The 27,465-nt window shown below is 38.8% G+C and overlaps 1 protein-coding gene across 2 annotated transcripts in view; it reads right to left on the bottom strand.

The window, feature by feature from the left end:
- eml3 (EMAP like 3) overlaps nt 1-27,465 on the bottom strand; it is a 41,426-nt gene that overhangs the window by 8,929 nt on the left and 5,032 nt on the right. Inside the window, exons 2-16 of one of the 2 annotated variants that reach the window (XM_058394292.1) lie at nt 17,055-17,231; nt 16,782-16,893; nt 15,593-16,048; nt 13,021-13,137; nt 12,135-12,163; nt 10,510-10,539; nt 8,694-8,814; nt 8,433-8,582; nt 6,882-6,951; nt 6,466-6,576; nt 6,264-6,359; nt 4,481-4,615; nt 2,105-2,243; nt 1,689-1,840; nt 886-1,011 (exon numbers count right to left, since the gene is read on the bottom strand). In XM_058394292.1, coding sequence (XP_058250275.1) covers nt 886-1,011; nt 1,689-1,840; nt 2,105-2,243; nt 4,481-4,615; nt 6,264-6,359; nt 6,466-6,576; nt 6,882-6,951; nt 8,433-8,582; nt 8,694-8,814; nt 10,510-10,539; nt 12,135-12,163; nt 13,021-13,137; nt 15,593-16,048; nt 16,782-16,893; nt 17,055-17,231 — 2,021 coding nt within the window. The remainder of the gene's footprint in view (nt 1-885; nt 1,012-1,688; nt 1,841-2,104; nt 2,244-4,480; nt 4,616-6,263; nt 6,360-6,465; nt 6,577-6,881; nt 6,952-8,432; nt 8,583-8,693; nt 8,815-10,509; nt 10,540-12,134; nt 12,164-13,020; nt 13,138-15,592; nt 16,049-16,781; nt 16,894-17,054; nt 17,232-27,465) is intronic. The other variant, XM_058394293.1, reaches the window with a different exon arrangement.

A 27,465-nucleotide genomic window follows, 5' to 3' on the forward strand; every position in this document is an offset into this window, starting at 1 on the left:
AAAGAGACTTCAAAAGCACTTCTGTTAGTCGCTCTGAATAAGGACTTCTACTAAATGATAGAAATGTAAATGTAAATTATGTATGCGCTATGTAATGTTTATTGAATTGGTTGTGGTAAATTGTCCCTAGGTGACAATGATTGTGTGTGGTGCCCTGAGACAGACTGGCATCATAGTGTTTGTTCTGGATCCAAAACAAGCAATGATTCAAACAAGCAATTCCTTATAGAAGATGAATGAATGAATGAATGAATAAGTGAACAATGCAATACAATATAAAGGAAAGATCAAAGATGGAGACTTTAGGGACTAAAGAGTTAAAATGGAGAAGCACACTGACTGCCCCATGACTCTGACTGACTTCTGACATCGATGAACTTGTGAAACTTAATACATTCATTAGTCACATGTGTTACTGACGTGCAGAAGAAGAGGAATTTGAATCATCAGGATACAAAAAAAAAATTCTCTGTACGTCTTTTAGAATATCTGTTCCTTATTTAAAAATCACAATTAATAATATTAAAATAATAATAAAAATATTTTAATTTTTAATATATTTTAATATATATATATATATATATATATATATATATATATATATATATATATATATATATATATATATATATATATAAAATATTTTTATTTAAAAAAAATCACATGACCAGACATCCGAAATGTCCACCATGAGACAAACAAAGTTCAAATGTCTCAGTCATAACATGTGTAAAATGTTAAGAGTTCTGGACAGACTGATGAGAAGATGCACTAGTTCTCGTTCCCATGGAACAAATCTGAAAAAATCTGTTACACACTTCCTCATCATGGCTTCCTTAGGGGAAAACAGTTTGTCAGAGCTGCCATGCGATCATCACGTCTCACCTGCACTATGGCCACAAAGCCATCTGAAAATGTGCCTCGGAGAATGGCGTTCCGGGTCGTTCCAACAAGCAGTTCCTCTCCGTCCATGTCTGCAATGGTACGGACCGCTCCAAACTTCTCTGGAATCTGGACAGAACAAGAAGGTCAACTCTTAGTGTCAGTTTCAAGGTCTCTGTGTGTGTATTTGTGTGTGTTTCGTGTGTGTGTGTCTGTTTGAATGTTTCTGTGTGTGTATCTCTCTGTGTCTTTCTGTATGTGTGTGTATCTATGTGTTTCTGTGTGTGTGTGTGTAGTTTTCTGTGTGTGTTTCTGTGTGTGTATCTCTCTGTGTCTTTCTGTATGTGTGTCTGTTTGAATATTTCTGTGTGTGTGTGTCTCTCTGTGTGTGTCTGTCTGTGTGTTTCTGTGAATGTGTGTTTTTCTGTGTGGGTGTCTCTCTGTGTGTGTTTATGTGCATGTGTCTCTGTCTGTGTGTTTCTGTGTGTGTCTCTCTGTGTGTGTCTCTGTTTGTTTTTGTGTGTATGTGTGTGTGTCTCTGTGTGTTTCTGTGAATGTGTGTTTTTCTGTGTGGGTGTCTCTCTATGTGGGTTTATGTGCATGTGTCTCTGTCTGTGTGTTTCTGTGTGTAAGTGTGTGTCTCTGTGTGTATGTGTGTGTGTCTCTCTGTGTGTTTCTGTGTGTATGTGTGTGTCTTTCTGTGTGTTTCTGTGTGTCTCTCTGTGTGTGGGTGTGTCTCTCTCTCTTTACGTCTCTCTTTCTGGGTCTTTCTCTTACCTCCCTGAACACACACACACAGTGCTTACCTCACACTCCCTCTCGGGCGCTAGGTCTGCACTCCATCGGACGATCCTGCGGTCTTTTCCGCCGCCACTGAGCAGAGCGCCTCCCTGCAGGACACACAGGGTAAAGACGCTGCCTTCGTGTGCTCGGGTCTGCTTCATAATCTGAAACGTCTCTGCAAAGACAGAGAGGAGTCCACACACGTAAAAAGAGAATCAGACAAATGTTCAGACCTGTTCCTAGACCTGCTTTAATAACCAGTGATAATTAAAATGTGATTAATTTTTCCTCTCATTATTTCAGTTACTGTTTTCCTGTCTAAACAGTCACTGAAGAGCCCATCAGTGCTACATGTTCCAACCTGCTGGAGCAGCTGACCCGTGAGTGTTGCTAATAAAAAAAAAGAAATGTTAATAAATAAAATGACAGAAACTTGTACCTTTTGCACCTTTGCCCAGTGTCTTGATGTCAGCTGCTGATTTGCCCCATGTCAGGATATTCCCTTCGGAATCCCCTGTTAATACATCCCCAGTTAAACTGAACACGAAACACATGATGAACTTGGGCTTCTTATATTTCTGTAAGCAAAAAAAGCAAACACAAATAAAGCTATAATCATACAGCACACGTCAATATCTCAAATCCAGTATTAACATGATTTATTCATTATACCACAGCACTGGTGGGTTCTTTGTTTCTGGTTGCTCAGAAGGTGTCGATTAAGTAAAAGTAAAAACTAATGCTTGCTAGGGCAATGCATTCTTTTCATATAAAAAAAGTAAGCCATTCTGCTTATTACACAACAATCTGCCAACGATCACAGAGTTGAATTTATTAAAGACATGTACATTTCAGTAGTTTATGGCTACATTTAATGTTGTGGAACATCCAAGAGACAAGTTCCTGTTCTCAATTATGTTATAGCCACAATAAATAATTGTTCCCTTACCAGCCTTCCTCTCTAACTCACACTCTCACTCTTCATCTGATCTCTCTTTCTTGATTTTTTTCTCTCCCTCTCTGCATCTGTCTGTCTTTCTCACTTTCTCTCTCCCTCCCTCCACCCATCTGTCTCTCTTTCTCTCTCACGCTATGTCTGTCACTCCCCCCTTTCTCTCTCCCTCTATGTCTCTCTCTCTCCCTCTTTCTCTCTGTCTATCATAGTCTCTCTCCCCTTTCTCTGTCACTCTGTCTTTCTTGCTTTCTCTGTCCATCTCTCCACCCATCTGTCTCTCTCTCTCTCGCTCTCTCTCTCTTTCTTTATCACTCTATCTCTTTCTCTCTCCCCTTTCTCTGTCACTCTATCTCTTTCTTTCTCCCCTTTCTCTCTCACTCTATCTCTTTCTCTCTCTCCTTTCTGTCACTCTATCTCTTTCTCTCTCCCCTTTCTCTCTCACTCTGTGTCTTTCTCTCTGTCCCTTTCGTTCTGTCTGTCTCTCTTACCTTCTCTCTCTCCCTCTCTCTCTCTCTCTCTCTCTCTCTCTCTCACACACACACACACACACAGCCTGTCAACTTTCACAGAGAAAATGGAAAACGTAACTGCTACCGAGAACGCTTACAACTGAGACTCCCCCACAACTTCCCCACATCAATGATTAAGAATTACTTTCTTAAGCAACAACCGTTTTTTTATATCAGTCCTAAATTACATGGGACGTCTCTTGCACAATCCCGTGTTTGAGCTGTTACTATAGAAACCCGAATGTAATAAATTGAGTGTATTAACAAAAACATATTGTTCATGTTACAGCCAGAACTAGCTGTGATGTTATTTGCACATAACGCACACCTTCTGCCCAATCAGAGTCCAGCATTTGACTGGGCTGTGGTATGTATTTATATTAGCGGGGCTGTGAGTAAAATCACAGGTTTATATAATGTGCACATTCTAATAAGTTATAGTTATGCAAATACATATATGGCAGATACTCCAGATAAACAGATTAGAAAAGGGTTTTGACTGTTGATAGTTTTTCTCCACAAAGTTGTTTAATTAACGTTGACATAACTCTCTAGAGTGCTGACTACCAGTGAAAAGTAAAGCTGTTGCTACATGGGAAATTCTTCAGGACAGAGAGCTTCGTGAGAGAGTTTCTCAGTAATGTGGCAAGCTGCATTCTTGTGTCTCATTAGCTTAAAGAGAGTAAAAACGAGCGGACGGTGAGTGAAGGACCAAAGCCATTACAACGTTAAACATTACTACACGGTGAAAATGTCTGCCATTCTTTAATCCTTTATTACCGACGTGAATTGAAATCGACTTTTTCAATCAGTATAAACAAATATGTTATTTTAGGGCCGCAAATCTGACATAAAATGAGTCAGTACGCTGTTGGCTTTCAGAGTGAGATGTTTATACCTCTCTGTTGGGATAACAGATAGCATTTTAGTGGTTAATGTTAGATGAACAAGCACTTGGAACAGCTCAGAGAACAGAAATGGGTTTAATATCAGCATTTACTTTGAAGTAACTTTAATTTTTGTATTTTGTGAAACTTTTCTATGAATATATTGCCCCTAATATATAAGTGCTGGGTTTCTGCTTTCAGATGAGCCATTAAACACTACTGTGAACTGTGACGTGACAAAGAAATTCAATGCTGAATATGGACACCACAAAACAGATACAAATTCCATATAGTATAAGAGGAACACAAGACTTGTTATAAATAATAATACTGTTACAGCCAGTCACTTGCTTTAGATCGCATTACATCATTTTTTTTTTTTACCATTAATAACTTTCCTTTAACAGCACACGCTGTCATGTTTTAATCCTGAACTAGAATACATATAATGTAGCAGCACTCACGCCAAAGATGCCCTGCTTCTTGGTCAGTGTGCCAGCACTCAGAGTCCAGAAGTAAACATGAGACTTCCCACAAGTGATGATATTATTGGTGTCTGCAGGGTTGAACTCCACCGCGAACACAGTCTCATTAGTACTCTGGAATCATACACATAAATGTGAAACACAGTTAATCTAGAAATCTATATGTACAACAGTGTTGATGTGAAAATGGGACACGAAACAGAGCATCATGGAACAAAAAGGAGTTGTGTGTTTTCTATAGCTCCTAGTATTCACTTGCACAACGTTTCCCAGCATGACAAGCAATGCTTTCATGTCATGTAGTTATTTTTGGGTTCTCCATATGCTTTTGTTTGCTGTGATGTGCCTTTGTTCCCGTTTTAGTCCTTTCTCCGCCCCCGTTCCTTCACTGCTCTGTTACCTGATTGTGTTCACCAGTTCTGTGTTTGGCTCTAGATTATTCACAGCTCTAGCGATGGGAACTAGATCCAGCATGACTCAGAAGATGGCAAAAGAAAAATAAATGTAAGAATAAATGAGCAAATGAATGAATGGATGAATGGATGGATGGATGAATGAAAAATGTTTATAGAAAGTGGTAGTGCTTCATTTAAATTCATTAACAATGAAAGGCCAATGTTTTTATAGGCATGAGTAACGTCTCTCACAGCCCTGGTGTGGACTGAATATTGCATCTCTTCGACACTTGTTAATTTTTTTTTTTTTGTTGACGCATATTCTTTTGTTGCATGGAGACATTGTCAAAATGGCTTTTCAGCATTATTTCATAATGGCAACCTTTCAGTCTGCCCTCATATGACCTTAACATATGCTTTGGTACAATTATCCTTTATTACCAGCACAAATACTCTATACAGTAAATATGGAGCTGCTTGTTCCACCATGCGCAAAGAATACTCTAGAGGATGGAGTCTTTCCGTGAGAATCCATTTTCTTTTGGCTGGCTGGAGATTTCTCGTGCATTCAGGAAGGAGGTCTAATTAAACTGTCCATGTCACCGCTAACAACCTCTCTCGGAAGCTTCCGGCTGAATAGCTGCATAATTACAACCATTCCTCGCAAACGGATCTTCAACCCGAATCCGAACAAGATATCAAGGCTTGTATGTACACCCTGGTTCCACTGAGATACTAAATCACGTCTTCTCGCTTGTAAAAATCGCTCAGTGAGCAGGGAGATCAAGACAAATGGTTCCAATCTGCTGCACACACTCCCACACCTCCAACAGTAACTACTACAAAGAAAGCAGCTAAGAAAAATTAGCTCAATGAACACCCACTCCTTTAAACCCCCATACTCCCTCGCTCAATACCACGGCTTAAATATTTACGCCGTCGCCATGGCACCGGCAATGGAACAGTTGTTGCGGAAGTCAAGATCTCTGAGATGAAGTAGCCGAGAGATGTTTTTCGACATCCGTGCCAGAGATATGGACAGGAGTGAAAAAGAGAAGCTGAAAGCTGCTGTCTGCATGTTTAACTGACAAATTTACTAGTTCGGAAGAAAAAGTTGTTACACAAATGATAACATGATATGACAAAGAAAAAAAAATAAACACTCTTCTCTTAAAGTGAACTTTATTGATGACTAACAGGATTGAAATAAAAAAGTGTTGACATAAAAGCTAAGAGGGTGCTTGAGTTTTCCCTAAAGAGGTTCAGCACATTCCTTGAAAATAGCTGAAAGGTGATTATCTGAACACTTAATACAAAATACACGAAGCCGAGAATGTTATGTGGGTGTTGTCTTGGCATGTTCATACCTTTACTTCAACAATTTTGGTGTTTCTGTTCCAGTCCCAGACAGACAGCATGTGCTCATTGGAGTCATCAATCACACACAGAAACGTCCCAGCATCCTGTGCCAAGAACATTCAAACAATGAGTCCTGAGAGATGATCAAAATATTCACGTCCATCATCTCGCTGTGCCATATGTGCTATATGACTGCTACGCTATACGTACCGCGCTCGAGAAGGCCACGGATCCTACACCTCGCTCGAACGTACCCAGCCCAATCTGCTGCAGCGTTGTCAGTGTAGTGGAGTCCCAGATGTGGACGAACGGCTGTAAAGGCTGGTGAGAGGACACAGAGAAGAAATAAGCGTTCTGCAATACCAAGAACATTAAGAAACCGTTGCAGTTGTAGAGGGGGCAGATATAAAGGCAGTTGTAAAGGAAATTTATACAAGATACACAGGTGATGAACACGCTTATGGATGGCGAAGAGCTAGACAATGATACATTAAAACAGGACACAGCGGAGAATGATCAAGGCATGCGACATGTCATGAGTTTCGTGATCACGTGATGTGCAAGGACTGATGGGAATTGTTGTCAAGTGACCACAACAGCATTCAGTTGCCTCACTCCAAACTTACCTTGCCATCTTTATCCACACCTGCCGTCTGTCCGGATGCTATGAAGACTTTGTTTGGATGGACTGCTAGACTACAGCGCAAGAGAGATCACAAGGGATGTCAAATGATTAAAAATAAAAAATAAACAGAAAACTAGAAACAACATTGAGTTCCAGTAAAACTTTACTATGACCCAGTAAACTATTCATGAGAAATCATCAGTCTGATGCGGTAGATGCGCCTGAAGAGAGTATTTCCTGTTCAGTGATCGTTATCATTTACATCACTGGAATGATTTAAAGCATGAATTAAAATGCTAGCTGAAGCAGAAATATCCTGAGCATCGTCTTCAATCATGCTCGCTGCGCACCTAACTGCCTTCACTTTTCCTTGTGGACACCTTGACTTTCAGTCAGACGATAATTCATAAGATGAAACTATAGCTGAGGATTTGAGAAGCAGTAACTAGCAGGCTAACTCTTATCTATGTTAATGAGTAGTATGTGAGTTTTTGTGTTTAGTGGAAAGAGGACTGTTTACTAATCTGTCATCTAATTTACATTGCACAGATTTTAATCCATACTTCTAAGAAAGTACTAAAAAAAAAGTACTAAAGTAAATTGTTGTAAAAGTGATAGTGATCAAACTCTAGAAATCATCCATACCAATATTTATGATCAATAATAAAAAAACATAAAAAAGTTTATATTTATTGCTAATAATAATAAAAATACTAAAACAACAACAATAATAATAATAAAGATATATATTAAAAATATTTATTAGTCAGATTTCTGTGATGACTTGTTTGCTTTGGGTTTCATTCATTGACATGCTAGTCTATTTTCTCTTCTCAACAGATACTCTTGCTTCATCTCTACCTACGAGACCGATGCAGTGGCGCTTTAGTGCTTTGTCCAGTTTTCTCACCTCCTCATCTGTAGACTCTGCTCAGATAGATACGGTTTTAGCTATCAGCCTAAAACTGATAACAAGTGTGTCATCTCATTAATCGCAAACTAGCCAAGCCGAGTCTCTGCTATACCTCGGTGCAACTGTCATTTTAATAATCACAGAACAACTTCGAGTTTGCTGTCTCCACTAAGCTATGTTGGATTGCATGGTGTAGATTTCCTTTTCTTTTTCTAAACTGTATTAGTTTATATACGAACATTCTCAATACATTTTACAAAATTGATGTTATAGTCAAAAATTAAATAAAAATTGAGCCTTAAAAAACACCCATATGTTAGTGTATGGTATGTATTCCTCACTATACACATTTCTTCATATAGGTTAGCTCGATACCTCGTAACTTTGTAAAAGCCTCCAAAAACACCTTGCAGACGTCATAAAACTCAGAAACTCATTTCATCTTTACATATGTGAGTTTCCCAGGAGCCAAATTTGATCTAAAGGTTTTCAGCCAGTGTCCATTTAAAGGCCTTAAAGATTCATTTTAACAGTAAGCTCTGTTTATTACATCTAATTTAAGCAAGATGTGAATATTTACTTACATTAGTAATGTATTTAGAAGTTTAGAAGTAATTAGAAGTTAGAGTATATACTCACCATCGCACGCAGTCCGTGTGTTTACGGTAATAGCGCTGCGTTCGTCTATTGACGTGATAAAGAACTACTACACAGGCTATAAAATACACTGCCTCTCCTGACGGAAGCGTGTACAAGTTCCCCCTACAGTCACGTCCTCGATATCCATAGCTAGAAGTACAGGTCAAGGACTTTCATTTGGATTAAAATGTAGTGGAAATTTCATATATGAAACAAAACAAATTCTGAAGATGGCCCTTGATCATAATTGAAAATGGATACACCCAGTCCAGTTCCAGCTTCTCAGAAGGAAGGTCCATCTTAAGTTCTTCATAGTTCTGGATGTTTGAGGGGATGTACATGGTGATCGGCCGTCCACGGATGAACATTTTGATCGACTGGCCTAGGATCCAATTGAACAGGGCAAAGGTCACATGAAACTCTGACATTCAATTCACTTTTACTTGTATAGTGCTTTTAACAATGCTACACTATATTGCCAAAAGTTTTGGGATGTCTGTCTTTACATGCACATTAATGTAATGTGGAGTTGTTCTGCCCTTTGCAGCTATAACAGTTTCAACTCTTCTGAGAAGGCTTTCCACAAGGTTTAGGAGTGTGTTAATGGGTATTTTTGACCATTCCACTAGAAGAGCATTTGTGAGGTCAGGCACTGATGTTGGACGAGAAGGCCTAGCTCTGTGAACATCATGGGATTAATCTACATTTTTATATTCTTACAAACCACCTGAACTTTTTCTTTCTCTAGTGATCCGGCTTTCTATAGTAATATAGTGTATTAAAGTCATAACCTATTACATGAAGGCTATACAGTCCATTATGCCGTCTATTATACCATCTATTATACTGTCTATTATACTGTCTATTATACTGTCTATTATATTATGTCGTTCCGAGAGATTTATATGCAGCACAACACTACACTGTGTCACTCTGTGTCCGTAATGCACTATTCCAGTTTGTGATAGTGTGTTACGTTGAAATCGTCATTACAGTAGAGTTAGTGACATCATCAGCAGACATGACAAAGAATACAGTGCCTCATGAATATAACTTTTGGCTTGAAATATGAATATGAATGCTGATATTCAGCATAGCAGGCACTACTGCTTGAGCAATAAATCCAGCAAGACAACAGATTAGTTGAAAATTCTTTTTGTTAGTTGAGGTTCTGATGTTCAGGCACATTATACACAGTGTAGGAAATGACATGTATACATGTATATGAAATATTTTAAAAGCATTTAAAGGCTACCTGATTTGTGTTTGGTGAAAAACAGAAAGCCAGTCACGAGGGATGACTTCATACATTAACAGCATTTAGCAGATGCTCTTATCCAGAGCAACTCATGTTTATCTCATTCTAGACAGCGGAGTAGTTGAGTTTTTTATTTGCATTGTTACCCTAGTATTAATATCTTAATATACTTTGAATATAGCTTTGAAAATAGTGATCCTACTACATTATCAAACAGAATTACAAAACAAAATGTCAGCTAGATTGTTCCAGCTTAGATAAAGCGTGACCAGATTTTTGTGACTCTAATCTTCTTTAAAATCCATCTGGGTTTGATCGTCTTCCCTCTGCCAAGACACACACCAAGCTAGTTAAACTGGCAGAGTTTCTTTTTGAACTTTTCCAGACAGTAGATTATTAACACTCAGACTCCCGAGTACTGATGTCTGGTAGTAGTTTGTCCCTTTCGTTCGATTTTGTAGGAATACTTCCTTGTGTGCACCATGTGATTGCAAAATCATCGGTATGTTTTCTTGGCATCTCCCTCGTTGCTTGTTAACTAGTTCTGCTTCACTACATTCATCTAGGACAGCTGCATGCACTTCCTTTCTATACAAGTAGTGATGTGGGAGTTCCAGACATAGTGATTTGAATATGTACAGAAATAGAAAAATTACAGTATTCTCTATTATAGCAACATGCACTGAGTTATTGATGAATGTTAATGCTACAGCGTGATACTGCAAACTATCCAAGCCTTTGGTCCACCGGTGCTTCTGGCTGCTCCATACTGGTCCTAAATCTGTGTATAATTGTAAACTGCAGAGCAGAGACACCTACCCTGTGTTCCCCTTCTCGAACCCTGGGATCCTGAAAGAAAGAAATACACAAATAAACACGACTAAGTCTGTAGATCCATCAGCCACCTGATTTCAGCCACAAACCAGATTTTTCTCCAGCAATTTCCCCTGACACAGCCTTCCTCAATTCACAGAGAAAAAAAGAATTCGGTTTCAACCGCAATGCTTATTGACCTGTTTAAGAAATCGGGGCATCTGTGTCCAGTGCAATGTTATGACAATACAAAATGAAAAGCCAAAAACCGCTCTCACACTTGGCAGCGTCGGCTAGCTTTGAGTCAGCCTGTTGAAGCTAATTGGTTTGGATGGATCACAGAATACATGGCATTTTACAGCCGTTTGCAAAAAGGAAGTCAAGTACAGAAAAGAGATTTTGCAAATAATCCCAGGACTCATGGGTTGTTAGCGTGCTGTTTTCTCACACTGTTAATGACAGCCACAAAAACGACCGGCTTAATCCAAGCCTAAAAATGAGTTTTCAGTTAAAAAAAAACAATCCAGAATCCCTATAAATAGTTGCAATAATTGCCATAATCCTAAACGGTCCTCAACGTAGCTGGAAAAAAACTAGTCAATGTTTTCACAGGCATTTGATAAGGAATCCAATAAAAACATCAGTCCTGGGTTTAAAAAAATAAAACATTTCCTGGTTCACTGACTTTTTATTTATTTCAGAATTCAGGCAACAGACATACCGAGATGACCTGATGCATTCGAAAATAGTGAGGAGAAACAAAAAAAATTTTTTCCCATGTGATTTTAGTTCTTGTGGCAGAGGAAAGGAGGCATTTATCATTGCTGTCAGAGAGTTTAGAGTCGTGTGGTAATGCAACTAACCGCGCTGAGTGAACTTCCAGCCGGAGCACAGAGCACTAACAAGCTCTCCTGTGTCTGTGTGGAAGTGTGTATACGCACACGTGTCTATGTCTACACTTCTTTTCCCCATGGGAATAATGGGAAATAAAAAGACAAAAAAAGGTGCAACTGTTATTGTTATTTTCTCTTTTACGTTGAAAAAACGTGGCTATATCTCGTAAGCAGTTTCTTTCAGAGCAAATTAATACTCCCTGGTGTTTTTTTTTTTTTTAAAGCATTGCCAAGATTGCCAACTTTTTACTCCTAAAGATGAGATATGAGCGATTCCTGTTCAAGAGTTCAAGAATTTTCAACAGCAAACGACGTGAAAAGTTTTCATTTTATTGTTTTCATTGTAGCGCAGCATTAAGATTTAAAACACTAGTGGAGGACTGCGTCTGCTCTGTATTTTTTAAAACCATTTCCTTTGTTTGATTTGCCAAGGAACACTGCTGTGAAAAATTCGTTTGGGGCTGATATATCACTCAAAGAAATATGTACTCCGTTTGTGTGAACGATGACCAGGGTGAATCAGTTCTTTTTTCAACCACAATTTCTCATTTAAGTAGGGAGGTTGGTATATTTTTCCCCACAGACACATATTAATGTTTCACTTTGTGTGTATACTATGTGTGGATGTTTGGAATGGATTTGATTGCAGATTGGATCGGGACCCAAGCGGGCAAACAAGTGCGTCTATGTTTCACCGCAGTGTTTATGAGAATGTGAGGGAAAAAGATGTTTTATTACCTGTGCTGGAGAGGAGGTCTTTCGCTCGCCTATTAAAAAGAAAGAAGCAAACAGGAAGAGAAAAAAAACAAAAAAACAAAAAAGGAATACTGTCAGTGGTCCATGGAAATTTTTCAGTTGTGCAATATGACTTGTACGTCGTTAAAAAAATAAAAGGCTGTGGGAATCTCTTATTTCATGTCACCACTCATCAAAATCCAAAAGCCTTGAGGCAACATGATATTTGCAACGACTGAGATAAAGAAAATGATCTAAAGTTACTTATTAGTTAGTTATGCTTACGTCTAGACCTAGTTCACTTTGGCATCTTTTTAAATCCATGAGTAAACTGGAGGTTTTCAGCAAATTCCTTTTCACTAACATTAGTTTTGATCCAGAAATAAAACCTTATTATTTTTATTTAGCCTCTTTTCACCCCCATTTTGTTTTTTGTAAGCATGTAGCCTGCAGTTATAACAGCTGGATGAATTCACTTATAAACAATAAGAGAAAAAAGGCTTGTTTTTCCATAATGGTTATAATTAAAATCCCACATTCTCAGTGCGAGGTCAGGAACCGATTTTCTTCATGAGTGCACGTTATCAGAATTCTCGCCATAGTTTATTGAATAGTTCCACCACAACATCCATCAGACGTTTTACAAAGCAGGGAGTTCAGCGCTAAAGAACGTGATTATAGCCCATCGGTTTACTGACAAACATACAAAATAGCTGGGTTTGTATAATCCAGGCCTGTTTCTTTCAGAGCAACGTGAAGCTATCTTGGTTTTTCCAAAGCACTGCCAAGAGGACCTGCTATTACCCTGAGGCTAATTACAGTACTTGGAAATGGTCCATGTTTGTAAAAGAAACAGTCGATGATGAAAGAGGAGCGTAAACCCACTCACCCCTCTAGACTGGGAGATCTGGTCAGCAGGTTGGTAGACGATGCTGCTTTTTTGGGCATTCGCTGTTTGGTTTTGTCCTGCATGTCCTTTACCACTTTATCACTGTTCCTCCGCTCCCTAGACACAACAAGAGTCTATGTGACACCTGATTGAAGGGGCAGGAGTCATTTCTGACATCACTACAGCTAGGTGCATTCTCAAAGGATTTAGATTTAAAGCATTAAATAAATCTGAAAGGAATTTATTTCAAAGCACAAGAAATCAATCCAACACACACACACACACGGACCACACACAAGCAATCAAAACACTAGAGTGCTCATGGCGTAAAACATTCCCTCTGACACAAAAGACGAGCTTAACATTGACAAGCCTGTGCTCTGTTTCAGTAAACGTAGGTGTGTTTGAACACACTTAATGCGGTGTGTGTGTGGGTGAGTAAATTTGAACGGTTGTTTCCTCTGACACACACCCCATTTCCTGTTCCTTTAAGACACGTACAGTCTCCAATGTAAGAAATACGAAACAGGAAACAACACAGCTCCTGGCCAAACAGGGAAGTGAAACTTTGTTGATGGAGCATCGACTCCTGTCCATCAAAATGTTATTTGGTTTTAAACGAAACTTAAAATGTTCCTATACAAATCATGCCGTAACAATTATTACGGCCGAGTTTGTCTTACAGATGGAGCTAAACAAACTACACTGCAGTGTACAGTCTGCACACGTTAAAGCTGTGAGGGTTGATTATCTGATGCCTTTAATGCTTTTAGAGACATGTATAGAGATATGCATCGGCGTGTTTTCATTCCTTTCTTCTTTTTTCTTCTGATACACCCATAATACACTGCCTGCTCCGCATCACCTTGTTTGACCTCTCTATTTATCGTCTCTGTCCCATTGTACTTTTGCACTGTGGAGTGATGAGCTCACCTGCTCTATGTTCTCTAGCTAACTCTCGATCTGCCCTGCGGCGTCACTCGCCACCGAGATCTCAAACAGTCACATTTTCCACTAATTCTTCACACACTCACACATCTCTCAACGCTGCGACTGAGCCAAGACTTGTATCATTCATCTGCACATTCCTCATCATAAACGGTCTTGGAGCTGGTTGTTGAAGAAATCTAGCGGCGAGCTGTCTTAAAAATCTGATTACACGACATACTGAAGTGCATGCAAGCTTATATGAGCTTTAAAGCTAACATTCCTCCTTTATTTACTGTGCATGATGCTAAAAAGTACTTGTTCTGTGTAAATGTGTAAGCTTTCCCAGGAAGAATAATTACAGAGCATTGTTTTGGGTGAAACACACATGCTTTCTTTCGTTCTTGAAAGACCATTCCTGCACACACACACACACACACACGATTTCAAATGTGCTGACAGAAAGATTACCCAGAAACACAAGGCAGGAAATACAATCAAAGAACAGATCAAACACGGTCGATTAGATAAGTTAAAGGTGTGATTGGGTTAGCGTGCAATCATTCCCAAAGTGTGTTCAGGTTCTACAAAAGTTTACACCACTTTTGCAGAAACCAGTCCAAGATGCAAATGCTGCTGCAAACTCATTGTCTCACAGGCAAAACTGCAGATGTGGGATAAGTGTTTATTCAGCCAAACAGCTACACTATAAACACTCCACCGATCGCTTCCTTCCTCTGACCAATTTAGACCTGAGCAGTGACCTCACTTGCTTTATATGCTACAGTAAACTTTCAGTCTAACCTGCGGCACGGCTCGTCGTGCGTGTGAAACGCTACCGATCCTAGTCACATTTTCCACTTGGCCTAATTCTTCATGCACATCGCTCTACACTACAGTGAAGCCAAAAACCATCCCTCTCACTCCACCTTGAACGGCTTATCATAAACAACTTTAAAGCTGGCAGTAAGCACTGGCATCATCTCTACTAAGACCTAATGCCAAGCAATATAATATGTTATTATGTGATATATTCACATGCATGAAATATTTCGGTGCTTTTATTTATTTACTTTTTTTTAATTGACACAAAATCGAACTATTTTCTCAAGATTGGATGGATTTCGAAAGGAAAAGTGAGCTCATATTTGACGCTATATGTGAATATGTGTGAGAAGACACACATCTACCTCTGAAATACTGCTTTCAAACTGAAGAAAATTTTAAGCTGGAAAGTTTTTAATAAACATCTTAGAATTGTCTTAACTTTATAACTCCAAGGTTTCAATTTAGCACATTCTTTAACCAACATAAAGAGACTTGCAATTTGGCTTTCACTATATTTAACCTCGCTCATATATAGTAACAGGCCTGCACTAAAAAAGGGCTTAGCTTAGTACTAATCCCCAACCCTGGCCCCAGACTCTAAATATAATTCGATTTGTCTTTAACACCCCTCGACGCAGTTTACTGTTTGTGCCCCCAAAGTAGCAATAGTTGCATCTTGGGAAAAAAAAGGACGCATTTGGAGGTATTAATAATTAGAGCAGTAGTGCAGGTAATAAAGTTAGAATTTGAACCAAGCCAAAGCAGGAAGTTCATGCGCGGATGAAAAGAGACTGGTTTGATGGGTGGTTAAACGCACAGCAATTTCTTCTCGCCCTCCAGAATAGGAGAAAGAGCTCCGCTGTGTGTAGGCTCTTTAGGTGGCGCTGGAGAACTGGAAGTTGGAGTCTGAGGAGCCGAGCCTTGGCTTTCTTCACTGCTTTTGCTGTGTTGTTTTTGGAGGTTTTTGATCGTTGTGCGCTGGATGGTCTCCTCCACTTTATACTGCCAGATTTTATCCTTCTCTTCGCTGTCTTCTTCCTCCTGACTCTCCTGCTGGGCTTTGTGCAGTGCCTTTTCCGTGAGAGAGACGCTTTCGGGAAGCGCGTCCTCCAGAGAAAGACTCTTGGAGGCCCTGGTGAGGGCCAAAGGCGTTCTCTCAGGCTCAGGGTTCCAGGGTTCAGTTTGTGTGGCTTTTTCAATAGTGCCTGTTTTCAGGCTGGGGATAGAGTGAGCTCTACTGCTCTCTCCGTTTTCAGCTGAGTTTGAGACGTGGCTGAAGACACACACACAATCAAGATGAATACAAGCAATAAACCATTGTTTTTTACACTGAAGATCATCTCTCTTAAGGGCTGTAGCCCTTGCATTCGATTAAGACCCAAAGTAATAACAGAAAACTGAGTATCATTGCAAAGAAAAATCTATTTAGTACTTGTTCTAAGTTAACTGCACTTCAGTAGCATATATTAACCGTTTAAAATCTTTACCCTGAAGAGAAATATAATTTAGGTACACCAATATGAACTACAGTACTTTGGAAAAACATCAGAATCTTTTCAGAAACTATTTTCAACACTGACTGCTACTCCAAATTAAAGTCCTAATGTTCTTACAAGCCAAGCAATTCTAAAACAGAAATGTTGCTCAGTTGTCCCAAGGTCGGAGTGTGCCAAATACTGTTGTGTTCATTGTTTGTTGTGTTAAACGTGTGGGTGGGAAGACTGCATTTCTCACAACTTGAGGAACTTGTATCTCCAGGGAGGCATTACAGAAAGAAGCTTTGTCATATCCCGTCTGTAGATCAGCCGAAACATGCAAAGTGATTTCATCTCTCTTGCAATGAATATACTGTACATTTAAAGGTTTATTTTGCATCTCAAAGTATAATGATGATCAGAACTACATGCAGGTTCTCCAATCTGTATTCTGTAATCAACAACTTATAACAGCTTATAATAACATTATGATACGGTTCGAAAAGTACGCAGATGCACCCGAGCTTATACCTTTCGGATGTGTGGTGCAGTCCGTCCAGAGAACTGGTGGAGTGTCTGTAGGTTTTGGAGAAGCCATCAACGCAAAACGACTGATTCAACACCCGAGCTGAACCTGGGTTCACTGTAAGAACAGACACACAGGTGCTTTATATAGTCTAAACGTCAGATTCATGTTAAACTAGTACTAATAATGTAAAATTAAAGAAAACGTCACTAATAAGTGAAATGTCACAAAAAACTTTCTTGATTCATAAAATAAATGAACATCTTGGAAGTACTTACTAGCAATTAGCTGCTGCTTCAGTAGTGGGATCTGTTGGTCATGGAGGCGGAGCTTACGCAGTGCGTCGGCCAATGACGATTTGAGCAGTGTGATCTCATCTTCCTGTGCCTGCAGCCGCACTTCCATAAGTGAGAGCCTGTCTGGAAACTCTGTGCTGCTTCCAGCCGACACATCATCTGTATACACACACACACACACACACACACACACACACAAAAACAATCAGCACCTGGTCACGTTAAATCATTGTTATGAACGTTATATAGCTTTCAGAGAACACAGGCATAGTCATACTTAATAATAATAATAATTCAGTGCTCTATGATGGTTTGGGACACCAGATGCAGAACAATAAACATGACAAAAAACAGCCACTGCTAATGTCATTAACTGCAATACGGACAGGACACACCATCTGTACAGAATTACAGCCGAAGAAAATGTGAGACCACAAACGCAAAGTTACAGCTGATTCATGTATCACACACTTTGCATATATTAGGAAAGCAGAAAGAGAATTCCCACGCCTAAGCCACGTTTCACTATGTCCCACTAAAACCTGCATAAAAGATTATGTAGGAGGATGAGTAATTTGCCCTGCCAGCATCAAGAAATAATCACATTATGTATCTAGGCTACCAGTTGTTTATTCGGGTACCCAGTAGACAGACAGGTTTAAATAATGGTCACCAGTTTTTTTTTTATTTAACTTCAGTCATGCACCAAGCAGAAACAGAAAAACTTCTACTGAGCTTCTGCTTAATATAACTGCTTAAACATTACACAATCTAATATATCTCACAGTGGCAAAAAAGCACCTTGTTGTTGTATCCTGATCTATTTTCATACACCTTTTTAAATGTGTGACACCTGATGCACTACGTACATATGCAAACTAAGGATGTGGTCTAGAGTTTTGGTACAAGCTGCACTATTTGGCCTGAGAGCTCACTAATGCTCTTTTGAGCACATATCCATATACATATACACACTCCAAAATCTAGCAGAAAGCTTTCTCTAACATGTGGAGGTTGCTATAACATCAACGGTGGACTAAATCTGTGTTAATGCCATGGGTTGAAATGGAAATTGTCCATTTAAGATGGGTGATTTATGGGTGATGATGGGTGATTTGTCCATTTAAGTCAGGTGTATATAACCAAATAACAGTGTTTTTTTTAACATTAAATAATGACATTAATATAATTTCATCAATTAAAACCTTTAGTTTTTAGTCCTTGAGCACATTTGTCAATTCTAGTCATCTCTCCAGCTCTCACGACACAGCTACCAACCAACTCTGAGACGTTTAGCTAGTCACCACATCATGTGATATTAGCCCACGATTGCCTAAAATCACAATGATTGACAGCAGATACTCCGAGAGTATGACCAGTTTTGCTCTCTTGTATTCCTGGCAATGGATGGCTGTGGCAATGTTTGGATTTAAACTGGCTTTTTTTTTTTTTACTCTGCATTTTTCTTCAGCTACTTTGGGGCCAATAGGCCTGAAGGTAATTGTGGGTTGAACAAATGACAATAAAATCTTAGTGCACTCCTACTACAAGTACAAGATTTCTATTCAGTTACAGCAACCTGATATGCTTGTACCTGTTACAGCAAGTAGCATGATTTAACATGGCTGTAAATTAGGCTTTTCTGTGTGCTAATCAGTGTATGAGAACTACAAAAATCTGGCATAAGGTCACAATTTGACTAACCAAATATCCAGTGTCTCTTATTACCATTTATAGCCACAGAAATGGGAATCAATCTTTTATTAAAGAATCCAGTTCATTAACACGCTGCCTCTGTAATCAACTGCAACTTGCTAGCTAGCATTAGTTAACTAGAAAAGGTTGTCAGATCTGTGTGACTGACAAAAACCAGTCCAATGCTGGACAACAGAGCAAACCCAATACTGAAATGTAAAATCTTACTATTTGTATTTAATATGCATTTACTACAGTACACTTATTCGAGCTTTATTTCTACAGGTATATCATTTCACCTGTATATTCACTGTATTCCAAATATAACCACAGCGCACATCAACTACATGTTTACTATTTTCGACTGGTGTAATTAACCATGCAATCTTCCTGGAAACCCTGGCAGCCCAAAGGGGCTATTGACAGAAACTGTTAACAAGCTGTGGCGAAACTCTCCACAGAAAATTGTGTCACAATTACAAATACCAAGCCCAATCTTTTTATTTCCCCCAGGTGTGGTGTGATTAATCATATAAATGAACTAACTAAAATGTCCTCTACAACCTTTACACTGCTTTTCTAAATCCAATATGAACTGCTACACTCGACACGCCCTGCTTCTAACAGACTCATTCCATAGATGTTTCTATTGTCCTCTGGCCTTGTAGTGACAGAACGTCCGCCAGACTGACTGATGAGTCTGCTCGAGAAGTGGTTGAACAGATGGATTGACATGTTTTACCAGAACGTTTCCGAACTAGAATCCTTATTAAACCCCTGAAATTTCAGCCCTGGTATTTATGAGCTGAGACAGAGAACCGGTTTCTGGACCAGAAGCACGTCTGCCTTCTATTCACAAAAGGCTCTTTGAAAATGTGGGAGGCTTCATTCTACACCGCCTGAGCCAGAACTCATGAAATCCCTCAATTTATTACAATAAGCAGCTGACTTACTCAATTACACCAGCAAAAGTGGTTTGAAAAAACGCTAATTTTAACCTAAATGATCTTTTTATGCCCACATTTCTGACCTTATTTAAGACCACAACATGTAAAGGTCATTAGACTATTCAACTGGAAGCCTTTGAAGAGGCTGTCACAAATGGAGAGTCGGTCAACTTGGACTGGATTTCTGAGTCTCCTACCCTAAAACCTATAAAAAGAAAGCTTATTACTTTCTTTAAAAATAGTTTTATGACTATTAACACGACTAAACAGTAGAAAAAATGCCTTCCTCATGGATCACTGAAGCTGAAGCAGAAACTTTACTTGCAGTAGACAAGAATTAAAGTACCTCATGCATGTCAAAGCATTGAGCAGAGGTCCTACGAAATCCCACCTCGATGGTCTGAAAACTTTCTCTTAATTGCAGTATAAAGTTTACAGCAGTTGTAGCTCCGTGGTTAAGGCTCTGTGGTTGAGTTCAAATTCTAGGACTTCTGATCCCTTAACCCTGAGCTGCTCAGCTCAGGAACTACGTTTCTACATAAAACTATCTGACAAACAAATACATGTGGATGTAAATGTAAGCACCATGCATTGACTCTTGCTGACATTTACAGTACAACTCAAAGTATGGCATCTGCTCACTTTGCAGTTAACATGTTATTGCTTACAGAAGCGTCACAATGCATTGTCAAAAGACAATGACATCATGTGCAATGCCAGCATACAAGAACAAACATGTGATAATCCAAAACCGCTACTTTCTACTATGATTTACAGGGCTGACTAACATTTGCAAGAGTGTCTGGTATGTTTCAGGAAAAGACGTTGCCCAAAACCGCATACTTTCACAGAAAGGGGAAATTTGACTGAAATGGCAGATGACCAGATAGCAAACCTTCAGTAAATCCTTTACCGTTTGTATTTAATGTGAATTTTGCTACAGTTACCAAAGCTTTATTTCTACAGATACATAATTTCACCTTTGAGTTACAACCACAGCGACTACGCATTTACTGACTGAAAAAAGTACAGATCACCCTGTCACTTTTGAAAAACAATAGTTTCTCCAATAGATGTGGCCAAGAACCGCATACTTTCACAGAAAGGGGAAATTTGACTGACAGATGACTAAACAGACCTTTGAGTGTTTACACAGTTGGAAATTCATCTGGTTTAATCAACGCGAACAGCTTTAAACATCACGTTTTAAAGACAGGATCTGTCAACTTGTTTCCTTGCTGAAACCTGGTGTTACGAGAGTCAGCCAGATTGTGATCTTTATTAAGATTATCAGAGTTTTAGCCAGCATGCTATGTATCCTGTACACTTTGGTCAATTAGCAATAATATTAGCACTAATAATAATAATAATAGTCGTGTTTAAAGTGAATGCAGGTTATGAGGAAATATGTCCTTTCCAAATAAACCTGGAGATTTAGCCTACTTCTGCTTCTGTGTAAAAACCCCAAATACAGAAGCTGAGACATTTTGGGCTGATACGAGAGATAAGATTTGTGAGTGAATACAGTTCCTTTTTATTAGTGGGCACTTAAAAGGGAACCATAAAAAAAAAAAAAACACGAACAAAGGAAGTGTCCTATTTAATGCACCCTCCTTCTTTCATTAGGACAAAAGTGTAGCTGATTCAAACGTTATAATGGATGAAAACGTTTGTGGTCGAAATGGCGAAAGAAACACAAAGACACACAAGACACAAGAGCTGCTGGGGCAAGTTGCCTCATGATCATCTCACATAAAAATAATAGTTGAGGACATGCCTTCCTTTTAATAAAAGGTTTACAGTTCAGTTGCTAGACGTTTCTCGAGCCATAATGAGCACTAGTCCATGAACTTACCTGTCTGTTCCAGCCCACTTACTGGATTCTACTAAAATGTGCCATTATGGAATATTCATTTCTTTCTCTTACAGTCACATGACCACAAAATTAGATCAGTTTGTCCAGCTGTGTCGTTCTCAATGTTAGCCATTACATGTTAAACAGTGTGTACAGCTCCTTTAAGAGGTATGCTGGATGTGCACTTCTAGGCACATCGGGAACCAATTAGCAATTTGTCTTCATCTGGATCCTCTTTTCACCCTCACTTATTTGGCCGCTGACGGTTTCATGACATGTGTAAGGTCATGACATTCACATGAAAAAGACTTGAACCAGGAATTTTCTCTGGCCTTCTCTTTCAGTCCCTATCACTTCCCATTCCATCCTCCTACGTGTGTACTCTGCAAACACTGCAACTGTACTACAGACGGGTGCAGAGTGATAAACTATTTGGATTTAATAGCAATTCAGCCCACATACCCTGTATTTCCTGCTTGGCGTTTGATGCACAAAAGCCTTTGATAAGTGAACTTGCAAGTTTCAGATTGCCAGCAACAGAAAACAGTGAAAAAATTTTTTTTACCACCAGATTTCTGTCTTTACTATGCAGATATGATAGGTCGAATGTACACACTGTAGATGAGATCTCTCTCTCTCTCTCTCTCTCTCTCTCTCTCTCTCTACTTTTCTCTCTCTCTCTCTCTTCACACAAACATGGTTGTCATACAGAAATGGGTTGATGTAACGTGCCTTTAATAACTTTTTTCGTAAATACCATACCAAGCAGCAATAACACATCAAACGACAAAAAATAAAAGAATGAAATGACAAGATTTACATTTACATTTGATTTCAGTGGAATCAGTGTTTCAGGGACTCAGTCCAGGCTGAAAGATAAATAAGATTAGCTGATGAGTGATAGCTCTGGTATGTGAGAGGCAAAGCCACATTCTGCGTCACACTTTTTCAGAATATCTCTCTTCATTACCGAGTCCGGTCACTCGAGGTCTTCCGACTAAAATGCCGCTTTGTTGCTGGAGACTTGATTTTTGTCTGAACCACAAATTTTCTGGCATTAAAGCATTCTCTGGATGATAGCTCGAGTTACAGCCTTTCTGCAGTTTTACGCTCACATGACAATCTTGTTTATCGAGTTTGCAAAGAGTAATTCGTCCAAGTGCTACTTTAAACTGCACGGCCACATCAAGACAGTTTCCACGAAAATTTGCATGCATTGCATTGGCATACTTAAAATCAGTGAATTTAGTAGAACAGTGGAAGAAAAGGAGCATGACTTTTGTCACTGGGGGAAAATGAACTAGTTGGACGTTGTGTGTATTTTAATGCCATTTAATGATGTCTGTTTAATGTGATGTCTGAACCCAAACTGCATATTACTGAGCCCCTGGGCAGAAACATCAACTTTAATTCTCACTAAATGAGCTCATCTATCTATCTGTTTTCACTTTCAGTTACGGATGCTTAACAGCAACCTGCACTACTTTATTAAAAGGGACATATTGCATTCCTATATTGTTTTCATTTTATGGTCATTCTTTCAAACGAGGCTACACGGTTATAAAAAGGAATCGAGCAGTGGGAAACGATGAGGGTTTTTGCGCTGTTGATTCCATGCAGTTAACAGATGAACAATTTCCACTAATACTGTTATGCTGGTCTACCATTAAACTGTCAGACTGTGGATCCACACATTCCTCACTGCTGTTTCTAAAGATCTTGCCTGTTAGTGTAGTTAATGGATAAGATCAATAACTGAGTAATAAACGTGAACGGTAAAGCAGAGGTTTTTTAGAATACACAAATCTATCTGTACAGTACATTCTAGTGTAATACAGTCATAACATCCTTGAGATACTTGTTTTTGGCAGGAGATATAAATCATTGCATGCTAAGCAATATTCAGATTCCATCTGGTGTGGAGGAATGTGGCTTAATGTGCACTGCATATAAAGTGCCTTCACATGCATGCTCATGCTTTCCTACTATCATCAATGCATTCATTTTTTTTGTTTTTCTATGTTCTATAAGCAAACTGTATGTTTTTTCTGAGGTTTTGTAATAACAATGCTCAGCTATCATATACTGTACAGAAATGCTAAAATCATCATCATTTCTACTATTTACAATCTGCTTTTAGTGACAAACAAGTTTAAGCCCTATTCAGACAGGATTAACTTACACAGGGAGGTCATTTCTTGTACAATTCTCCTCCCTTGAGAAATGTCCAGCCCAAATGAAATTTTCAACTCATTTTACTCTCCTAGATAAGAAATAAACATGAACCACATAACAAGCGCATATATTCTTGTCATCCTATTCCATAACCATGGGCATTAATATAGAGTTGTTCTTCTGGAAGACTTTTTCAGAGATTTTGAAACATGGCTGTGGGGATCAGCGACAAGAGCATGAGTGAGCTTAGTCTAGTCTAGAAGGCCAGACTCCACTTCACTGGGTGTTCACTGGGTTAGAGGTCAGGCTTCTCTACAGGATACTCAAGTTCTTCCACTCCAACTTTGGCAAGCCATATATTTATGAACCTCAATTTGTGCTTAGGGGCATTGTCATGCTGGAACTGGTTTAGGCCCCATAGTTCATGTTAAGGGCAATCTTAAAGTTACAGAATACAAATAGACAATCATGTACCTTGAACTTTGTGGCAACAGCTTGGTTAGACCTTTATAGAGGTGCAATGGTCAAGTGTCACACGTTTGTGACCATATAGTGTGCTTGATTCTGCAGGCAGATGATGGCTCTTGCATTGATGTAAAAATGTGTTTTTTGACTGCATACTACATATTCACTTGTTATTTTTTTCTGTTTGTTCCTATCTCTAGCTATAACCAAATGAGTGATGCAAAATCGTTAGTATTTCAGTTGCTCTGTGTTGAATAACTTCGTCTCTATAGTCCTACTCTCTTTACTGCTAGACGGAAAAAGGAAATGATGTAAATCAGAAGAAAGAGCCTCAGCGTGGAAGCAAAGTAAACAGACCAGTATTATGACAAACTACGACTTTCCATTCATATATATACAAGTTGCAATATCATGAATACAGTTTCTCTGCATAAATAATAACAATTAAAATAATAGGTAAAATTTTTTTTAAAGGAAATGCATAGAAAAAGGAATTGTACATTATGAGGTTTAACAAAGAAAAAAAACACAATAATTTGTATAAAATATGTGTCTGTACTTTGTAAATGTCAATAGATTCAGAGAGTCTTATCGGACTTGACACTTTATTTAGATTTTATTCTTTTTTTTCTCAGCAACATGACATGTCAGACTGTTTGAAGCTGCTATAATGTAAACGATTAAGCAGAACCTCGAAAGTTTCATGGACATTTCTCAACATTAAATTTACTCATAAGTACATTTCAGTGACGGGCCGTGCATTTCACACCTAGGCCTTCACTGGTGTCCTTCCTGAATTAATCCACCTCTATACCATCATGACACCACGGCAATAGATTCTAATCAACCGTTAAATAAAAAGTAAAAAAGAAATTAGTCTACAGTATTTCACACCTCACAAGGAATAGTCAATTTTATTATGGTTACTTTTCTCAAAAAAGTCATTCTTGATGACGTATGCAGCAAACTGCAATCTCCGGAGGACGCGGCATCCGAAATGAGACGCAGCGAATATAGAAACAATGTATATGTGTGGTTTGCTGCCTCTGACTACTCCAACTATCCAATCAAAGGACGGGAAATTGTTGACGTAATCGTATGCCTGCTACATGGCCCCAGTGATGCCAAGTCGAAATCTGATTGGTTAATGGAATAATTTCATTGCTACTTGTTTTAAGCTACAGACGCCTGCACTATTGATTCTGGAGGCCTTAAGGCAAGATTTCTTTTACTCTGGCAGCACATGATGTCAGCCACTGGCTGAAATATGATTGGATAAATACTCTTATCATAAATATACACTACTGGAAGCAGCACAACCAAGAGAAAAGCTATGAAATGTAGAGAATAGAGTATTGGGAATAAGTTATAGAAGAATAATAGACTTTCGGAGAGTAAGAGTAACCCTGTGTTGCATTAAAGCTACATCACACCACTTCATTGTGGATTATTTTCCTATAAAGCTCACAGTATTTTGTTATGCTGTTATCTCATCTCATCTCACTTGATCTTAAGGTCTGAAGTGCAAATATTTTATTGTCCACCATCTTTAAAAAAAAAAAAAGGACTTTTTTTCGAGTTGAGAGTTGCACTTTCATGTATCACGGGCCACAAATTTCCTGTGGGCCACTACTTTAAGCAGTTTAACGACCAGTTATACTTCATCACACACAGTATATGCTTCTTTAGCTAGAGGAGCTGCTCATGACTGCTCATGTGCTTAAGAAACAATGCTGTACTGATGCTGAACTCACACCGACCTAAGGGTTTTAAGGCTGCCAGAAAACAACCCAAACCTGATGTATCAATCTCTTAGGAACTAGACAGTTGTACTCGACTAATGAATAATAAGGGTGCATTTCTCTCCGGCAGGCCGCCCACCCTCGGCTGCGTTATTTCCTGTCAGTCTCTAGATTCTGCACTCTGCTCTCTGTCCTTGCACTTTCACTCTCTTGCACACACGGTACAAAAGGTATGTATACCCGTTCTCACCTCTCAGTATGAGAATGCATGACACGCTGCTCTGAATCATACACAGCGACTCTGTGGCTTTGAAACGCTACAGTTTGTCTGCTTGACAATCCAGATGCAAACATCTGCTTTCTTCCCGAAACATCTGTTCTTTCTGACTTTGATTATATTTGAGACTTATATGTTGTGAAGTGGATATACAAACACAATGTAAGGAATATAACTGAGTCTAGTCTAAAAGAAAGGCCATTTTTATCATCTCTATAATAATTTGTTTAGAATGTTGTCAGGCAGTAGTACAGTACAGTACTTGCAGGAATTTTTTATTTATTTATTTTTCCTTTACCTTTTTTATTTTTATTAAGTTCCAAAGCAGAGCAGAAATTACAAAATTATGACTAGGAGAGAAAAGCTTGCATGCAAACATGCACCATGAGCCATTAAAAATGGAGACTATAAAGTCTACAGCACCCCCAAAAAGTCAACATTATTATCAGGTAGAGCAATAGTGCAAATGCAAATGCTTCTACAAAACAAAGCTTTTGAGGTATCTGATAATCTGATAACCTAAATGGCTGTGGTGTCTGCAACCACAAACCATTTACCGTAAAGTGCATTATATTAGAGGTATTATATAGTAGCAAGCGTACTATATGAAAGCATAGTGGTGCATAACCAGTAATCTTCCAATAATCCCATTTGGTACATAGTTTTCCATTTGGCAGAGAAATATTAATGCACTGTGCTGATTTAATTATGAATTAAATACATAATCTATGTAGAATATAAGGTGTGATTTCAGACCCAGTTTATACAGCACTGTTGAACAATGTTTTCATTTTCTCATGTATATGCACTAAAATATATATGTATCAGATTTCTTCTCCTCTGTCAGCCATTGTGAGTTTAAATATGTATATTTTATTTTGTTTGTTTAGTTCGCTGCTTCTGACTACTCCAATTATCCAATCAAAAGATGGGAAATTGCTGACATAATCAAATGCCTGCTATGGCCCCAGTGACACCAACTCAAAATCTGATTGGTTAGTGGAACAATTTCATTGCCACTTATTTTAAGCTACAGGCGCCTGCGCTATTAATTCTGAAGGCCTTTAGGCAGATTTCTTTCACCCTGGCAACAGATGATGTCAGCCACTGGCTGAAATGTGATTGGATAAATACGCAAGTCAGTGATTCAGATCACTGCTGTTTAGGCCACTGCTGTTTTGATCGGACCACACAGGCCAGCCTTCGCTCTCCACGTGCATCAATGAGACTTGGCCGC

The sequence above is a fragment of the Hemibagrus wyckioides genome, linkage group LG07 (genome assembly GCF_019097595.1).
Source record: "Hemibagrus wyckioides isolate EC202008001 linkage group LG07, SWU_Hwy_1.0, whole genome shotgun sequence".
Taxonomy (NCBI): Eukaryota; Metazoa; Chordata; class Actinopteri; order Siluriformes; family Bagridae; genus Hemibagrus; species Hemibagrus wyckioides.